The 19,310-nt window shown below is 51.4% G+C and overlaps 1 protein-coding gene across 1 annotated transcript; it reads left to right on the top strand.

Annotated features, from left to right (window-relative positions):
* Positions 1–4,556: 4,556 nt before the first annotated feature.
* On the top strand, positions 4,557–13,786 carry LOC120308395 (rano class II histocompatibility antigen, A beta chain-like; the record flags this gene model as incomplete). Its single annotated transcript, XM_039344418.1, has 6 exons — positions 4,557–4,611; positions 6,612–6,884; positions 12,014–12,295; positions 12,444–12,557; positions 12,793–12,816; positions 13,424–13,786. Coding segments are annotated over 6 exons (762 nt in total), but the record flags the coding sequence as incomplete, so codon positions are not given.
* Positions 13,787–19,310: the final 5,524 nt, after the last annotated feature.

Genomic DNA, 19,310 nt, shown 5'->3' with positions numbered 1-19,310 from the left:
GCCCAGAAAAGCAGAGGGACCAATGGGAATTCGCCCTCCTGCCGTGTCATCGGTCTCCGGGCAGAGCCTCCATTGTCTTCACGAGATAGAGAAGATAGTTGGGCGCAGAGAGAGAAGCAGAGAAAGTGGGTGAAAATCCCTTCAGTCGGGGGGGGGCGCAGCTCAAGGGGGGTCTCAGACCAGCCCTGCAGGGGAGTCTGGACTTCCTTTTGCCCTCCCCCCCCGGGTCCTGCCTAGAAGGGCCGGGGGGCTGCAGGGGAGGGCAGAAGGGGAGGGGCAGCCCCGCAGCCACCGAGGACTTGGGGGGTCCCTGAAGCGGCTGACTGGGAGCCTTCACACACGGAGACACGCGTTTCCTGGCCCCCCGTGAAAAAGGAGGCGAAATCCCCGTCCTGGATGGGACTGGCCCTCCCCCCTTCCTGGGGCCAGTCCCCTCCCCCCCTCCTGAAAGCCTCTGCTTGGACCCTTCCCGTTCCCGGCAAAGGGGCTGCCGGAGGGGGGGAGGTTTTGCCCCCAGCGCTGGGGGGGATTTTCACCCCTTGAAATAGGTCGGATTTGGTTGAAGAGGGGCTGTTGTTGATCTCAAGGGGGGGGATCAGAGGGGGGAAAGCGAGAATCCTCCCTTCCTCCCTCTCTCCTTCCTGCCTTCCTTCCTTTTTCTCTCCCTTCCTTCTTTCCTTCCTTCCTCCCTCTCTCCCTCCCTCCCTCTCTCCCTCCCTCCTTCCTTCCTCCCTCTCTCCCTCCCTCCTTCCTTCCTTCCTTCCTTCCTTCCTCCTCACAATTCAAGAATGCCGGTGTTAACTTGGATTGCCAACAGTGTTCTGTCTGTGACAAAACAGAACACAAAATAGCTTTCTCCTTTGAACTGGGGCATTTCCAACCAAATTGCCTCTCCCTCCCTCCCTCCCTCCGTCTCCCTCCCTCCCTTCCTCCCTCCCTCCCTCCCTCCCTTCCTTTTTCTCTCTCCCGGGTGCAGTTTGTGCTCTGACTGGATCTGGATCCATTCCTCCCTTCTCGCTCCGTCGTGGGAAGCGGCCGGGAAGAGGCCTCCCTTTCCTGCTCCGTCCCTGGGAGGGGAACCACTCGCCGCCTCGCTCTGGAGGGGGGGAGGGAAACCCTCCGATTCCCAGGGGGAACTTTTTTCCCAGGAGGGGGGAGGCAAGGAATGGCGACTCCCCCTTGGAAAGACCCCCCTCGGGGAGAGCAGCCTCAGGGGCCCCCGAGAGCCGGTGGGCTCCCCCCATGGGGGGGCTCACTGGAGGCGGGGCATCTGTCTTGGGGGTGGGGGCTTCTCTCGGGATCCCTGAGCGGAGTGGGGGGTGGGAGGGGGGACTGGGACCCCTCAGCCGCCAGAGAGAATCCTTGGGACATCCAGGCTAGGAAGAAGGAGATTGTCCCCTCAGGAAATCGCCCCTCGGCTCTCTTCCAGCGACCCCCTCCCCACCTCAGCCACAGCCAGCAAAGGGAGGGGCCTCTTTCCGTCCTCCTGGGGGGGGAGGATGGGAGGGAGGGGGGGCTCCCGCAGTCTCTCTCGCCCTCCACCCCTCTCCCAAAGTCACGTCTGGGGTCCCAGCCCCTTTTTCTCGCCCTCCCCCAGGAGCGCTGACCTCCGCCCGCCCAGCCCCTCCTGAGCGGGGTTTCCCTTCCCCCCTTCGCTTCCAGGGATCCGGCCCAGCGCCCCCGCCCGGCAGCAGCAGGGAATCCCCGGCGGAGCCCAGGGACGCCCCCGGCCCCAGAGGGGGAATCGGAGGGGGGGGTCTGGAGGGTGGGCGGGGGACTTCAGAACTGGAAGTACCTCCAAGGGGAGGAACCAATGGGAATTCTCCCTCCTGCAGCGTCATCGGTCTCCGGGCAGAGTCCTTTGTGACTTCACCCACCGGCAGACACAGCGAAGGCGATCCAGGGAGGGACGTCTCTCCCCCCCCCCCCATCCTCAGGGAGGACGCCCTGCTCTCCGCCCTCCCTCCCCGGCCCTGGCAACTTTTTTTGGGGGGGGTGATGGATGGGGGGAGAGTTCGTCTGGAGGGGAGCAACCGAGGGGATCAGGGCTCCGTAGAGGGAGGAAGGGAGGAAGGGGCGCTGGGTACGAATGGGGCAGGAGGGACTCAAACGGGCTCCGATCCTGGAGAAAGAGGCCCGGATGAAACCAGGAGAACCTCCAGCTCCAGCAGCTTCCCAGCTACGGAAGAGGCTCTCCGGGGGAAGCAGGAATTGGGGGTCTCCCAGGGGTCCCCTCCCTCTGGCAGGGCTTGGGGAGATGGAGGAGGGGGTCCTGCCCCTTCCCCTCCCTGGGATCTGCCCACCCTCCTCCCGAACCGGTTCTGGCTTCGGACCTAAACTAGCCCGGTTGGTCAATATGGAGGCAGGGGAGGCCTCAATCCGGGGAGGGGGAGGGGAGGAGGGAGGGTCCTCTTGCAGAGGCAAGAAAAAGGAGGCAGAAGAGGGAGGGAGGGAGGAAGGAAGGAAGGAAGGAAGGAAGGAAGGAAGGAAGGAAGGAAGGAAGGAAGGAAGGAAGGGAGAGGGAGGGAGGGAGGGAGGAAGGAAGGAAGGAAGGAAGGAAGGAAGGAAGGAAGGAAGGAAGGAAGGAAGGAACACCAGGTTTTTCTACCATTTAAATTTTATTCTTTTACAGGGAAGGGAAGGGATTCAGAGGAAGAGTAGTGGAGATGAAGCTGCTCTGGGTTCAAAGCCGGAAGAGATTTGGGCTTCTGGACTGACAGGCAGGCCCAGAGTCCCTGGGGTCAGTTTATAGGGAACGGAACAGACAGAATGAACCTGAATGGAACAGAACAGAACAAAATAAAATGCTCCTGATCAAATTAATCATAAAAGGCATGAAGAACAATGAAAGCCCCAACCGCCCTGGTCACAGCCCTTTATTCCCTGAGGCTTTTCAGCTCAGAATCCACACAAATCTCCGAGAGACTCTGAATACGAGGCTACGGCAAAGAATACAGCTTTATGGTTTGATCAAAGAAGAGCGCGATGTCTCAATCTCTTGTCACACGCACAGCGAGACGGAGGAGAAAAGGCACACACATTATCTTTTTTTTTCACTATTAAAGCTAAGGCACTTTCTCAGGCTAACAGGCTGAAAGATTCCTGTTTCGTTTGAATACGTGTTTTCTTTATCTGTCAGGTTAGGTCAATTACAGCTTGTCACAGGCTATGCTTCGAATACACAGCCCAGAACTTTCTCCTTGGGCGGATACATTTGCAGCAGAAGAATGATACATTGCAAGCTATAGCCAATACTTTTAAAGTTAAAATAGGAAGAGAAGAGAAGAGAAGAGAAGAGAAGAGAAGAGAAGAGAAGAGAAGAGAAGAGAAGAGAAGAGAAGAGAAGAGAAGAGACGGAGCTTGTGGTGCCCCACTGCTTACTTCTCTCCATGTGGATGTGGCGCCATTGGGGGCTACTCGTTGAGTAGGCTTGTCAGCCACATACAGATCCATCTGGTGGTGATGTTGTTTATCCCACCTTTTCCTAGTTTAGCAAGGAGCAGGTTGTGGTCTACTTTGTCAAAAGCCTTACTGAAATCTAGGCATGCGACGTCCACTGCGTTTCGCTGGTCTACTGATTCAGTCCCTTGATCCAAGAATGAGATGAGATTGGCCTGGCATGATCTGTTTTCCACACACCCGTGCTGGCTCCCGGTTATAACTTTGTTTGCTTCTAGTTGTTCGCAGATCTCTTTTTGGATTATCTTTTCTAGGATCTTCCCAGATATTGAGGTTAAACTGATTGGTCTGCAGTTTCCTGGGTCTGTTTTTTTTTTTTTCCCCTTTCTTTAAGATGGGAACCACATCAGCCCTTTTCCAATCCTCGGTTCTTCCCCGCTGCTCCAGGATTTGTGGAGGATGGGGTTCTGATATAACATCTGGTATCGGTTGCCTGAGGAGTTTGGGAGTCTGTGTGTGTATGTGTGTGTGTGTGTGTGTGTGTGTGTGTGTGTGTGTGTCCGCAGTTTCCCCCCTCCCCGCATGGTCCAGACCTGTGGGGGGGGGGCCTTCCTGCCCCCAAACTGAGCCGGGTGAGCCCAGGAGGAGCCCTCAAGCTCTGGCTCCACTTTGCTCTAGGCTCCCTCTGGGAACTGAAAGGGCATCTAGTCCACCCCTCCAGACACCCAGAGAAAAGGAGGCTCTGGTTGAGAATCACGAGGGGGGGCGCAAAAGGAAGTCCGCCCTCCCCTCCGGAGCTGGCATGAAACGCCCCCCTAAAATGCAGCCCCCCCAAAACTTAAAAGATTTCCCCCCCCCCCCACTTTCTCCGCTTCTCTCTCTGCGCCGAACTATCTCCTCCATCGGGCGAAGTCAAGGGAGGCTCTGCCCGGAGACCGATGACGCTGCAAAAGGGAGAAATCCCATTGGTCCCTCCGCTTTCCTGGGCCCTCCCAGTTCCGAAGTTCGAGGGAAACGCCCCCTCCCCCCAGTCCAGACCCCCCTGATTCCGCCTCTGGGGCTGGGAGCCTCCGCGTCTCTGTCTCTGGTCTCTCTGGGGCGCTTGTGGGGCGGCGTCCATGGGCTCCGCTGGGCTCCCCCTGATGCTGCTGCTGCTGCTGGCGGGGGCGCTGGCCCGGATCCCCGGAAGCGAAGGGGGGAAGGAGACCCCCGGTAAGGAGGGGGCTCGTCGAGGGAGGAGAGGGGCTGGGGGGCCGTCAGAGCCCCTGGGGTGGGGGAAGAAAGGGGCTGCGACCCCAGAAGTGGGGAAAGGGGTCGAGGGCAAGAAAGACGGGAGACTGCGGGAGCGTCGATCTCCGCGTGGTCTCCGCCCCGGCCTCGCCTCATTTTCCCCCGCAGGACGGAGAGGGAGCCCCTCCCCTCTTCCCTTGTTGTGGCCGAGGTGGGGCGGGGGTCGCGGGAAGGCAGCCCAGGTGAGATAAGAGGCAGCTGGGCCCCTCTATCGCCCCCTCCCCCCGTGGCTGGGTGGGAGGGGGACCTTGCGGACCCCGAATTAGCGCCTGAGCCCGAAGTTTCTTGCACCGAAAGAGGAAGGAGACGGAAAGCGAAAGTGAAAGAGGGAAACTGAGGCATTTTCAGAGCTGAATCCAGAGAAGCCACCAAAAATATAAGAAAAAAAGGGTTTTTTTTGGAAAAAGTGTTTTTGCAACCTCGGGTTTTTCTTCTGAATCTCCATTTTTTTAAGGGGAGGGGAGAGTTGAGCTGGATTCCTTCTTGGGGGAGACTCTGAATTTGGGGAGGAGACCCAGAATCCCCCACCCCATATTCCCCCATTGCTGAACCGGGACCTGGAGGGGAGGGGAGAACTGAGGGAGAAGGATATTGGGGGGGCTCTGAATTGCTCCCCTAAATTGACTCCCCAAAACTATCCCTTTAGTGAAGGGGGCTGGAGCCCCTCCCTTTGAGGTGGCTCTTGTTGGGGGCTCCAGGGGGACAGGAAAGAGGGCTGAACCCACAAATGATGCAAAGCCAGCCAGTAGGGGTGAAGTTGATGGGAAAGAAAATTTGGGGGTAACTCGGGAATTTGGGGTTCTCCTCTCCTCAAGATCCCCAGACCCCCAAACCATCTAGGTGAAACTTGAGCAGCCCCCCTCAACAGAGTGGGGGGAGGGAAAGGACCCCCCATCTCCTGCCTCCAATGGGGTCCTTTCGGCAGCCCCAGGAAGGCTCCCCACCCCTTTGCCCCCCCAATTCAGGGGACCTCTGAGGGCCAAGATAAACCCCTGGGGTTTACCCCCCCAGCTCCCCTCGGCCCTTCCGAAGTCTCCGCTGACCCAGCCTGGACTCCTCATGGGGGGGCTTAAGGGAGCTTAAAGGGGCATCTAGTCCACCCCTGCAGGCACATAGAGAAAGGGGGACTGTGGTTCAGATTCATGGGAGGGGGCGAAAAAGGAAGTCCACAACCCCCCTGGACACCCCTCTAAAGCTGCAGCCCCCAAGACTGAAAATCTTTCCCTCCCTCACCTTCTCCACCTCTATTGGGAGGGATATGGGGGGGGTCTGAGTTGCTCCTCCAAACTCCCCCTTTAGTGAAGGGCTGGAGCCCCTCCCTTTGAGGTGGTCTTGGGGGGCTGCAGGGGGGAGGGGGACAGAAAAGAGGCCTTGAAAAGTACCCAAAGGCAGCTCGTGTGGCTGAAGATGGGGGGAGGGGGGGGAAAGGGAAGGTGGGGCTTGAAGGGGGGGAGAGCCCAGGAGCATGGGTGTGGGTATCCTTATGGTGACCCCCCCTCCCTTTCTGCTCCCAAAAGGAAGAGGGAGGGAGAAGCTTGGATATTATTTCCCCTCCAGCCCAGAGGGGGTCTCTTCCCTCCCCCCATATTTCCTGCCGCTTTGGGGGGGGAATCCAGCGTTCCCTGCAGACAGACGGAGGCCTGGACCGGCTGAAATTCTGCCTGCCTTTTTCCACCCTGGGGAGATGGAGGGGGTCCCTCTTTCCCCCTCCCTCATTTTCCTCCCCCCCTCCAGACCCCCACTAAGGGGGAATCCCGCTGGGACCGACGGTTCCCCATCCCTCCTCCAGGGGGCGCCTTCCGGCAGTCCCTCGCTCCGCCTTCCCGTCGCTCCTCCCCTCCTCTAGGAGCCGCTGGGAACGATGGGCCCTGGAGTCCCTCCTGAGGGCTCTCTTCTTTCTGCTCCACCCCCCCCCCCCGCAGCCCGTTTCCTGTACCAGGGGAAGACCGAGTGCCGTTTCCTCAACGGGACGCAGCGGGTGCGGTTCCTGTCCAGGGAGATCTACGACCGGGAGGAGTACCTGCGCTTCGACAGCGCCCGCGGGGAGTTCGAGGCCGTCACGGCGTTGGGGAAGGTCGATGCCCGGGCTTGGAACAGGGATAAGCACGAGCTGCAGTACCAGAAGGCCCAAGTGGATCGCTTCTGCCGATACAACTACGAGGTTTCCCAGAGAGCTTCCGTGGTTGGCCAGAGAGGTGAGTGGGGGAGGGGGTGTTCCATGGGGGGGGATGCAGGGACCCCCCCTTTTCCTTTCATTTCTTAGGACTCTCCCGGATAAAGATCTGCCCCTCTCCAGCTTCCTCCTCCCCTTATCTACTCAAGAGGGACAGATTTGTCATGTATATGGAGGGCTGAGGGTCTGCACATATGTTGCACATAGTGTGTTTTTAGGGTGTGTCATGTATGTCTTTCACTTTGAGAGCAGGCAACTCAATTTCGTTTTGGATGTGAGCCGTTGTGCCCACAGTAAAAAAATGACAATAAAGGTTATCTTATCTTATCTTATGCATTCTCTGCTCTCAGATCTATGAAATTTACTCATTGGTATTTATTGATATTTATTGATACTCCTAAACCGCCCCCCTCAAAGCGGGGGTCTGGATGGCCTACAATATAACATCACCCCTAAATAAAAGTGTATAACAACTAAGCTTTAAAATTAAATTACAGCTAAAAAGTTTAAAATTCTAAAGGATGACCATGAAACATGCCAAAGGGAAGGAATAGATTCCTCTCCTTCCCATTGGCCCCAAGATCTTCCTTCTCTTCCCAAGGTCCAAAGTTTCCCCTGCCCAGAAAAACTTCTTTCCAGAATATTATACCAAATATTATATTTTTCTTTGGGGGGGGAGGAATCCAGCAAGGTCTCTCTCTTTCCCAATATATACAGATATTTCAATATAATCTATATACTATACACCAGAGGTCGGCAACCTGCGGCTCCGGAGCCGCATGCGGCTCTTTGAGCCTTCCCCTGTGGCTCCCAGCCTCCTCTGCCTTTGCAGAGAGAGACAGAGACAGAGAGAGGCAATTGCGCTTCCCTGCTCTCTCTCTCTCTCTCTCTCTCTCTCTCTCTCTCTCTCTCTCTCTCTCTCTCTGTGTGTGTGTATGTGTGTGTGTGTGTGTGTGTGTGTGTGTGTGCGTGTAAAAGAGAGTGCACTCACAGCGTTCTCCGAGGAGCTGAAAGGCTTACTGGGCGGAGCTCCTCCCTTTGCTGCATCTCTGCAGGAAGCAGGAAGCAGGAAGAGCAGGAGAGAGCTAGCTAGCCCAGCTAGGCTGACTCAGGAATTCTGGGAGTTGAAGTCCATGAGTCATAAAAGAGACGAGGTTGCCTACCCCTGAGCTTGTTGGACAACAGCTTGAAGCTTGCCAGGTGAGCAGCAGATGGGGGGGGGGGAGAAAGAGAGAAAGGGGGGAGAGAGAGAGAGAGAGAGAAAGAAAGAGAGTGGGGGAAGAGGAGTGGCAGACCAAGGGCAGATAGAGAGGGAGGGAGGGAGAGAGACACACAGAGAGAGAGAGAGACCCTTTTGACATCTAAAATGAAGATAATGCTGCATATATCCTTTTTTTTACCTGTGTGTGTATGTAATTTTATTCTCTTAAAGCATTCCCTTGGTGATCATTGTTTTAATAGTATGGATATTCCCAAGAGTGATATTTTTACTTTTATGTTTAATGTGTGTATGTATGTATGTATGTATGTATGTATACACATACACATACACATACACACACACACATACACACACACACCTATAATAAAGGTAAAAAAGGATATATGCAATGTTATCTTCATTTTAGATATCAAAAGGGTTTTGCAGCTCCCGGTGTTTTGTTTTTGGTGGGAAACGGGTCCAAGTGGCTCTTTGAGTGTTTTGGGTTGCCTACCCCTGCTATATACCATTTCAATATAATATTTTAAATTAATAAATCAATAATATTTATTGATTTATTTATCAACTTTTAAAACTATCTGTCTTTTTCACAGAGGAACTCTGGGTGGTGTACAGATAAAATATCAAAGCACGAAAATAGGCTATACAATTGAACATCTAAAAGGCAGGAACTATTAAAATTCAGTGGGAAAAATTCATTAAAAGCATCCTTTTCTCTGCCCCCCAAGCAAAACCCCAGAGCCCCATTTTGACCCCTTTCCAGAAGGTGGGGGAGCTCCCTTCACCTCTGGGGCCTTTGGGATTTTTGAATTAAATTGAACTTCCAACGGTCTGGAAAAGGGAATTAGTGAAGGCTCTTTCGTCTGCTGTCTCCTATTCCCCTTCCAGTTCATTTTATTTCTTATTCTTTATTCAGCGTCATTTGTACCTTTAAATCCAACAAACAAATAAAGGAAGCCAGTTAGAATTCATAATCACCATTCAATGTTTAAACTAAAATGTAATTCTAGTCTGGTGTTTGTCTTGAGCAGAAGCTGATTCAAAGGCTGAGAAATTTGGTTCAGCCAATTTTGGGGGTCTGGGAAAAAAGCCCCCCTGGAAACCCCCTTTTTGGCCACAGACTCGGCTTCACCTGCAGCCAAATCGCTTCCCTCTTCACACCTGGGAAGGTTCCTGAATTGGGGAAGGGAGTCCCAAAACACCCACCAAGATAAAAATTGGATTGGGGGTCATAAGAAACACATCCCACCTTCATTCAGCCCTGAAATGGTGCCATGGAATCTATGGATGGTTGAATTCTCTCATCCAGATTCCTTGCAAATCACCTATGTTTATTGGTCTAGTTTTATTTCTTTGTATATATAAAAAGCCTTATTTATTTCTATCAAATGATAAGGTTTCATTGTGCAAAACAAGAGTTTCATCTGCAGTTGTTGCCATTTGGCCTTTACAGGGAAATTATATTCCTTTGGTAGAATCCAAAGTCTTTAAAGCATCATTACTCAAAAATTGGATCAATTTAATATTCCCATTGTGAGCCCAGGGTCTCCAAAAATAACACGCTACCAAAGAATTAAATAAGGTCTTTCTTCCATGAGAGAAAAACTGCCAGATACCAAGAGAAAAAGGCATTTTACGGGGAGATGCTGGGCATCTGCTCCTTCCGGAAATTATGGAATATTTAAGGGGAACCAACACAGATTTTGTTCTCCGCATATTCAGTCTGGAATTCATTTTTTCTCCTAAATTCTTCCCTGCAAACCTAGGAGAATAATTAACTGTTCATAAAAAAATCCCGACCAGATCCCAGGATTCAATAACAAATAACCAAACCTTTAAAAATTACACGTTCTTAAACTTTATATAATGAGCTGTTCAACAGAGAATCCCTCAAGAGAGAAAAACGTTGCTAGCAAAAGTTCTCTCATCTGGAGTGGATCTAAGAAGGACCCTCTTGGGGGGGCTCACTCAGCCCCGCCCATTAATCCACCCAACAGTTGTGCCATTTGCTGAAGGAGGAGATCAAGAGGGATCCCTTCTAAGGCTCTTCTGTGATCCTGGGATCTGCCTGATCTCCTCAGTCACCAGCTGCCCCCACCTTCTCTTTCCCCAAGATTCCCCCCCCCCAGATCCTTTCCCCCCTCCCTGTCCGGAATGGGGCAATTCACTGCAGGACAATTCAACAATTTTGTTCAATTATTTAAAATAATTTTAAAAATGTTTTTTTAAAATTTTGTCTTTCATATTTCATTTTCCTCCTCCCTTGGCCTCCTTCCTTTCCTGATTCTCTTTCTCCATTTCTTCCTTATTGTGTAACTTTTGTGCTGCATTGAGTTGGCTGAGTGGTCCTAGACCCCTCCCTGCCCCCCATCCCAAGCAGGAGGGTGGGACCCCTCCCCACCTCCCACCCTCTGAAGGAAGAATTTGACCCACCCCCGATTTCCCTTCTTCCATAGATTCATTGAACAAGGAAAAGCCTCCAGAGACAGAAAAGACAAGCCATTGAGGGAACTAGCTTAAAAAGGCGCATTCCCCTTTAAGAATTAGCTACTGGCTAAAAAGGAAAGTTAAGGAGTATAGTTGGTACTTAAGGAAGAAAAAAAATGTAGTACGTATGGCTGCTGGCTAAGGCAGCCTCCCCAAATGTCTCCATTTGTAAGTACAGGCAAAATCCATTCAGGAGAAAAATACTTCAAAATCCCTTGCAGCAAATCTTACACCTAAGAATAGCAGAGCAGTAGAAGCTAACATGAGACATCAGCCATCAGCCAAATAGAAATTGCCAAACACTCCTTAAGAACACAAAATCCCCAGTGCACAAATCCCAGAACTTCAAAGTCACAAAAACACAAAAGAATCCTTCCACTCTCCATCTCCCTCCTTGTCTCACCTCCAGCCGGTGCTGCCTTTCTTCATTGCTATCTTTCTTCATTGCTGCCTTTCTTGATTGCTGCCTTTCTTCATTCCTCATGGAGAGCAACTCCTCCTCCCTACGTTCCTTGCCTCTTGGTTGCTGCCAGCACAGGTGGCTGCCACAGAAGTTGTAGATCCACTTGTGGCCGGCCTGCTTGATCTCCTCTCCTCTCCCCCCCACCCTCCTCCTTCTTTCCATTCTGTGCAGCTAGAGCTGACTCCACCTCCTCCCAAGGCTGCTTCTTTTTCTCTCTCTCCTTCTCCAGACCCAAACTGCCTCCTTTTATAGCCTCTCCTGTCTCCGCACCCTCCTCCTCCTTTCTCATGGGAGAGGGGGTGAGCTGGAAGTGAGCCTGGGGCCTTTGCCTCGCCCCAGTCACTCTGCAGCTCCAGAGGACTCTCTCACAGTAAGTCCTTGCCTGTGCTGGCTCCTTCATTCCCCCACTACACCCCCCCACATGGCTGGGCAGGGCAGCATACAATCTGTCATGTGCTCATGTACCACAGGTGGTACACATACCACCAGTTGAAAAGCCCTGCTGTAAGCTGCCTAGAGTCATTTTATCATGAGATGGTGGCAAACAAATTTAATAAATAAATAAATGTTCCGGTATTCTACCTATTTTTTTAAAAATGTGGTTTTCTTTTGAATGGGATCCCTGCAATTCTCCAAAACATGCTGTGTGTCTTCCCCATCTTCTGGGTCTCTTTCCGTCTCCCACACATCTGGCAGGAAATTCCTTCCGTTTTGGAACGTTTCCAGTATTTATTTCTGTTGGACTGGTGCAATTTGATGATGGAAACTGATCCCAACCAGGAACGATTTATGTTTTTCCATCTTTCAGGATCCCATTTAATTTCTTGCTGCAATTTGATTTGGAAATGACTTAAAACAAATACTATTTTCAAAACTGAAAAGGGCTCTTGGCCTGAACTGACCAACTTGGTCTCCTGTAATGGTCCCTCCTGTGTCTCCCCCCCATGTCCCTTCTCCCCCTCCCCCTGCTCCCCTCCAGCCAAGCCGACCGTCTCCATCTCCCCCACCAAGCTGGATCCCACTTCCCCTAACACCATCCTCCTCTGCATCGTGAGGGGCTTCTACCCTGTGGAGATCAAGGTCCGGTGGATGAAGAATGGGCAGCCAGAGAAGGAGGGCATGGCCTTCGGGGAGGAGCTCCAGAACGGAGACTGGACCTACCAGCTCCACGTGATGCTGGAGACCCAGCCCCAGAGGGGGGACGTCTACACTTGCCAGGTGGAGCATGCCAGCCTGGAAGCCCCAATCACCGTCCAATGGGGTGAGCCCCTCCCCTCCCCCTCTGGGGACCCCCTCCTATCCTGAGAAAGGGCAGAGACCCTCCTTGTGGGGGGAGCTGGGATGGACCCTCCTGGGGGGGAAGCTGGCACTGATGTTCCTACTCAGTGAAGCTCCTTCTCCTTCCCCAGAGCCCCGTTCCTCCAATTCTGCCAGGAGCAAACTCTGGACGGGGATTGTGGCAGCTGTGATTGGGGTGATCTTCTTTGCCATGGGGCTCTCCCTCTACCTGAAGAGCAAGAAAGGTGAGTCTGGGGGCTGGATAAGAGATTGTGGGGGAGGGGACCATCCAGGGGAGGCCTCTCAGCAAGCTTAGCAGATGGCAAGGAGGCCCCCCTGGAAATTTAGGAAATTCTGTTCTTTGAGGGTCTATTGTATAAGTGAGCATCCTGCAACCTATTATGGGCTATCGATAGGGAGCCCCCCCCCCGAGTCCTCCATCCCACGAAGGGTCCTGATTGAGTCTTTTTCTCATTCCAGCAATTCCCATCCAGCCTCCTGCAGGTGAGTTTCTCCCCAAGTTATAGATGTTTCTTTAATATTCATTAATTGATCCTTTAAAAGAAAAATGTGCCCGAACAAAACCCCCTAGCTGTGGATAACACAAATATTTGAAATTTTGGGCAGCTTTTCATTAAAGAGACCTGAAAACAGTGCAATGAAAAACAAGCACAGACACATAAACACTAAAATCTGGCCCAGGAGATTTCCAGGTTTTGGGAAATTGCAAAAGAGAAGGGAAGTCTCCTTGTGACATTTCACACAATTTCTGGCAAAGCGACACCCGGCTTTGCTGCCACTCCTCATCCTGGCCCCTTCTTCTTTGTTAATATGAAACGTCTGGGGGGTGGGGCTCCTCTCTTGATTAACTCCCCAGTTAAGTCAATTGGGAAAAATTCCATAAGCCTCTGGAGATGAATTGCTGGTCCTTTGCATCCTTTTCCTCTTTGAAAAAAAGGGGGGGAAACTCCCTCATTTTGTTCCTGCCCATCAACCACCCCCCTGTAATGTGCGCCTGTCTGGGGGGGTGGCTGAAAGAGAGGAATAATAAGCTATTTACACTGGTTTCACTTTATTTTCTAACTTTCTCCCCATCTCTTTTTTTCTACAGCACTCATGAATTAACTCTGCCGTCCTTCCTGCTTCCTGGTGGGAAAGGAAGGGGCTTTTTTCCATTAGCTGATGAATTTCTGTCTCTCTTTTGCAACCTCTGAAAAATGGAGGGTCAAGATTTTAAATTGGGGGGAGGAGGAGAATGGCAGCCTGGAGCTTTTCCTGCTGAGACCACTCTGGCTTTCTTGTGAGGGAGCGGTGGAGTCCATCTAGACTGACCCCTGGGACTCTGGAACTACCTGTCAGTCCAGACACCCAAATCTCTCCCGGCTTTAAATCCACAGCAGCTTCATCTTCATTACTCTTCATCCGAATCCCTTCCTTTCGTTTTGCTATAAAAGAATAAACATTGTAGGAAAAATCCTGGAATTCCTCCTTCCTCTTCCTCCTCTTCTTTCCTCCCTCTTCCCCGCAGGAGCGTTGTTGCTTCTCCCCTTCCCCTCCCCACATTGACACCTCCCCTACCTCTGGATCAACCATCCCAGCTACTTCAGGTCCGAAGTCAAAACTGGTTTGGGAGGAGGGTTGGCAGATCCAAGGAGGGGAAGGGGCAGGACTCCCCTCCTGCTCGGGGCCCCCTTTCTCTGCTTTCCCTCAAGCCTCCTTTTGAGGACCAGGATGCCAGGAGGCATGGTCCCCTTCAAGCACTTGTAGGGAGCCATTGGGGGACACCCGAGACTCCCCCTACACTCACCCAGCCATTTGTGCCATTTCTCTCCTTCACAACTGGAGGGTCCTACCCCATTTTAGCACCCAACCCCTCCCTCCCTCCACCTGAGGCCTTTTCCAGGACTGCCCACCTATCACCACTGCCGCTCCACAGCCCCTGCTTCCTTTGGGTCTGAAGCCCCGTCCCTCTGGGCAGAGGAGACCCCTAGAGCAGTGTCTCCTACACAGTTTGAGGGTCCTCCTGCTTCATGTCCTGGGTGGAGGACCCCATCCTGACCCGATGGTCCCCAACAGAGAGAGTCCTGTGAGAGTCTCACGTTTGGCCCCCAACTGGAGCTCATATGAGACCTCCCCCTCAGAAAAGGCCCTGAGTGGTCCTGTGGCCAATGGCCTTGATCTCTGGGAAGGTCGCCCTGATGTCCATCTCCCTGGTCTGAGGGCTCCTGGGCAGGGGGTGTTGGGAAGGGTGTCCTCCCCAGGGCATCTTTGGGCCACAGCAGAAAGTCCAGCCGAAGCCCTTCCTGGTGTAGGAGACATTTGCCATCAGGGGGGAGGGAGGGAGAGCAGCTCTGTGGGAGAGAGGAAAGATCAAGGGGGCAACTGTGAGTCGAAGACCCCTCCCTTCTCCCCAGCACCCCTAGATGCCCTAGATAGCTCTCCCACTGAGCCTTGCCCCCTCCAGAAGTCATCCAGACTGGTTCTGCAGGATTCCCTTGGCATCGATCTCCAAGGGCTGATTTTTCCCCTCCCACTCCTCATCTGGGGCACATAAAGACTAGGTCGGTGGAGGAACAGTCTCAAACACAGAGAAGACTTGGGCTCCTGTCAATAACACCCCCTCCCTTGGAAGAGGACCTGTGGGTACCTGGAAAAGGGACAACACCAAATGTATCAATTGCAGAAAAAAATCAGACCAGACTTCCTTAAGATAAACAAAATCATGTGTTGGTGATTGAGGATTTATTGCTCAGAGGAACTGAACCAGCAGTTTGCAGAATGGACAGTCAAACTAGCGGTTAGCTGTTTCCCAGGAAGATGTGAGTGAGAGGCTTACTAAAAATAATCCACAGATTATTTTATTATTCCTTTCTCCTCTTTCATGTGGGGATGAATGATACACAAAGTCCCTGGAAACAATATCAAGAGATTATGAGCAGGTAGAGATTTAAAACCAAAGATATGGGAGCACAGGTGGTGTCCCCTTCTGTACTCCCAATAAAGATCAGCATCCAATGAGGATACGCACAGCCTTTGAAGTCAACTCCTGGCTTAGAGGATGGTTCTGTCGAGAGAACTTTTTATTCTTGGACTATGGTCTACAATACCCACATGAGGGGCTTCTGGCAGGGGATGAGCTACACTTCATAAGAACTGAGAATGTCGTCTTTGGAAGCCAACTGGCTTGTCCTATCTGAAGGGTCTTAAACTGAAACCAAAGGAGGAGAGAGATGGATTTTTTAGAAGCTAATTCCAAGCACAAATCTGTGGGCAATCAACCAAATGGAAAGGAAAAAGGAGAACTCAGACACAAAAAGAGGGGATGTGGAAACCAAACACAGGGTCAGTCAAAAGGGACTCAGATGCTTCTACAACAATGCTCAAAGTACGAGGAATAAATCAGGGAGAACTTGAAACCCAAAGGCAGGTATGACATTGCAATCACTGAAACTTAGTGGGATGAAACCCACAACTGGAAGGCACAACTTAAGAGATTTAATGTCGAGGAATTGCGCAGCAGCTGTTCAAGTGAAGTGGGAGACAATGACACAAACTTGTAGTTTTACATCCATAAGTATAACATCTGTATTGCAAAGCAGCTGTCCAAATGACACAAACCTGTAGTGTTATATAAATCTATTTAGCATTTATATTCACAGCAGAAAAGATAATCAGGAACACAGAAACATTGTGAGATAAACCAATCAGCAGACGGAGCACACAGAAGAAAAAGGTGGGGGAAAGGGGGGAAACGCCCCCTTTACACCCACAGCAACCAATCATTGCATAGATAACCTCACACAGGAGCCAGCACTCTCCAACCAACCAACTACAACTCTGTGTCCCGGCCCATTGTCCACTTTACTGTTCCATCTACTAAACTTAGTATCTTAATATTTAAAGTGTTGAAAAGAAACAGACTTAATAAAAGGTGGAGTTCACTATATATAAGAAATAACTACAGAAATGCTACAGAACAAAGACAAAAATCTCCTCGAAAGCATTTGGGTTAAAAAAGGGAAAACAGAACGACATCACCATTGGGGTGTACTATAAAGCCCCCAACCCAACAGAGGAAATAGATGAACTTTTTCTTAATCAGTTAGCTAAGGCATGGAGAAAACAGAGCAAAATAGCAATGGGGGACTTTGACCACCCTGACATCAACTGGGAGACAGTTTTTTGCGCCTAGTGGGAGATCCAGCAGGCTCCTGATGAACCTAGCAGACAACTTTGTCCCTCATAAAGTAGAGAAGGGAACTAGGGGGTCAGCCCCACCGGACTCCAATCTCCCTAAGAGTCCTAGGCTGCCTCAACAGAGGGAGAGAATCAAGATCACCTGAAGTTTTAATAGCACTTTACAAGGCCTCGGTAAGGCCACACTTGGAATATCGCAACCAGTTTTGGTCGCCACGATGTAAAAAACAAGTTGAGACTCTGGAAAGAGAGCAGAGAAGAGCAACAAAGATGATCAGGGGACTGGAGGCTAAAACATACAAAGAATGGTTGCTGGAATTGGGTAAGTCTAGTTTAACAAAGAGAAGACGAGGGGGGACATGATAGCAGTCTTCCAATATTTGAGGGGCTGCCCAAAAGAAGAGGGAGTCAAGCTATTCTCCAAAGCGCCTGAAGGCAGGACGAGAAGCAATGGATGGAAGATCTGGATTTAAGGAGCAATTTCCTAACAGTGAGAACAATTGATCAGTGGAACTGCTTGCCTCAGGAAGTTGTGATGGCTTCATCACTGGAGGCTTTGAAGAAGAGACTGGACGGCCATTTGTCTGAAGTGGTATAGGGTCTCCTGCATGGGCAGGGGGCTGGACTAGAGGACCTCCAGGGTCCCTTCTAGCTGTGTTATTCTGTTATTCTGTTACATTTTTGCAAACCAGATTCTGGATGCTTCCCATCTGGGGCGCCTCCCCTGGGCACTGAAATCAAAGGTGGAGAAAGGCCAGGAGACTCCCAACCGCTTTAATTCAAAGCCTTCGGGCCAAATCCTTCCTTAGAGACTGATCCATTTGCTCCCTTTCTTTCCCTCCTTTTGCTGCCTAGGAAAAATGGTCTCCTTCTGTTTCCCATAAGACCCCCCCTAACTCTGCCTTACATTGGTGTTTTTTAATCCAGTGTTCTTGCCATTCTTTGCGCCGGTTTGAAAGCATGCTTTTTAGAATGGGAATTAACTAATTTGGTTATTTCACCCATTTTGATCAGTGTGCCACAAGGAGAACGTATTTTGGAAGATGAAAACAAACACTTTATATGACGGGTAAAGAAGCAGCAGCTCCTTCATTTGAGTCTCGTCTCAGAGACGCTATTTTCTCTCTTCCACAAGGGCTTTTAGGATGATCTGGAGAGGAAAGACTCCCCGTCAGCAGGTGAAAATCCCTCCCTCAGCAGGGCTGATCTCAGCAACTCTGCAAGGCCAGTCCAGGCTAGTCCTGGGATGAAGCGGTCTGGAAATCCCAGAATCTCTCTCTCTCTCTCTCTCTCTCTCTCCCTCTCCCTCTCTCTCTCTCTCTCCCTCTCTCCCCCTCTTTCCCTCTTTCTTTCCCTCCCTCCCACTCTCTCCCTCTCATCTCTCTCATTTCTTTGTGTCTATCCACATCTCTCCCTCTCTATCTTATCTGTCTGTCCGTCTATATATCTATCTCTGTCTGTCTGTCTATCCTCTTTCTCTCATCTCTCTCTCATCTCTCTCATCTCTATCTCTCTATCCCCCTCTCTTTCCTTCTCTCCCTCTTTCCCTCTTTCTCTCCCTGCCACCCCCTCATCTCTCTCATCTCTTTATGTCTATCTCTCTATCTTGTCTGTCTGTCTGTTTGTCTGTCTATATATCTATTTATCTCTCTTTCTCTGTCTTATCTCTCTCATCTATCCATCTCTCTCTCTCTATCATCTATTTATCATCTATTTATCTATCTATATATGTATCATCTATCTATCATCTATCTATCATCTATCTATCTCTCTCATCTATCTATCTCTCTCTCTCTCTCTCTCTCTATCTATCTATCTATCTATCTATCTATATCTATCTCTTCTATCATCTATCTATCATCTCTATCTCTCTACCGCCCCCTCTATATTATCTAGCTATCAAATTTATATAACCACCCATCTCACAACAAGTGACTCGGTTGGATACACAAAGCTAAACACAGGTATATACATGAAATTATTAAAAAAAACATTAAAAACAATAAAAAAATTAAAAAGAAGAAATATTAGGCGAAGAGTCGGGTTGTTGAGTGTCCTTGTAACTTTGAACAGCCATGAAATGAACTGCTGTGAAGTCATCTCCATCCCCAGCGCTTTAATTGGTGGGGAAAAGACGGGAGATCTCCTTGAACCAGATGGGCTGAAGATCGTTTGTGCCATCAAGTCGGTGTCAACGTTTAACCCCCCCCCCCCATGGATAGACTTTCTCTGGGGAGACCCTCCCCCACTCCTCCAGGTCCTCCCTCAGCATCCCCCTCCCCCCACTGCAGCTGAGCCCCTCCCCCTCCCTGCTTCTCCTCCTTTCCCTCTCTTTCCTTCCACCTTTCCCGGCATCAGAGCCCCTTCAACCTCCCCCCCCCCCGAGAGCCGAGTCTCCCCGTAACGTGTGAAGGAGGAAAATCGAGAATCGGAGCCTTTGGGTCCTTTGGGGACGTTTCTCCAGCCCTCCCTGGGTTTCCTCCCTGGGCTGTCCGGGGTCTCCCCGGGGGTCGGGAGGGGCCCCTCAACCGCTTCAAGCGGGGAGGTCGGAGGACCGAGGGGGAGACTCAGCCACGGGGGGAGAAGCGGGAGAGTCCCGGAGCTGCCCTGGGGAAGAATCCGGGCTTGTTGCCTGCTGGATCAGGGCCAGTTCCTCGGTTCCGCTTCGGGGGAGCCCAGCGCTTCAGGCCGGGGGCGGGGGGGGAAAGCGAAACTCCAGAACTTCTCCAGCTGTCGGGGGTTGCAGAAACAAACAAAGTTCCTCTCTGTGTGTTTGTGTGTGGGGGGGGGGTGGAGGGCTG

This window comes from Crotalus tigris, unplaced genomic scaffold (assembly GCF_016545835.1).
Source record: "Crotalus tigris isolate CLP2741 ecotype Arizona unplaced genomic scaffold, ASM1654583v1 scf7180000017910.250757, whole genome shotgun sequence".
Lineage (NCBI taxonomy): Eukaryota > Metazoa > Chordata > Lepidosauria > Squamata > Viperidae > Crotalus > Crotalus tigris.
Note: the sequence above shows the minus strand (reverse complement) of the source record. Positions and strands in the feature narration are given on the sequence as shown.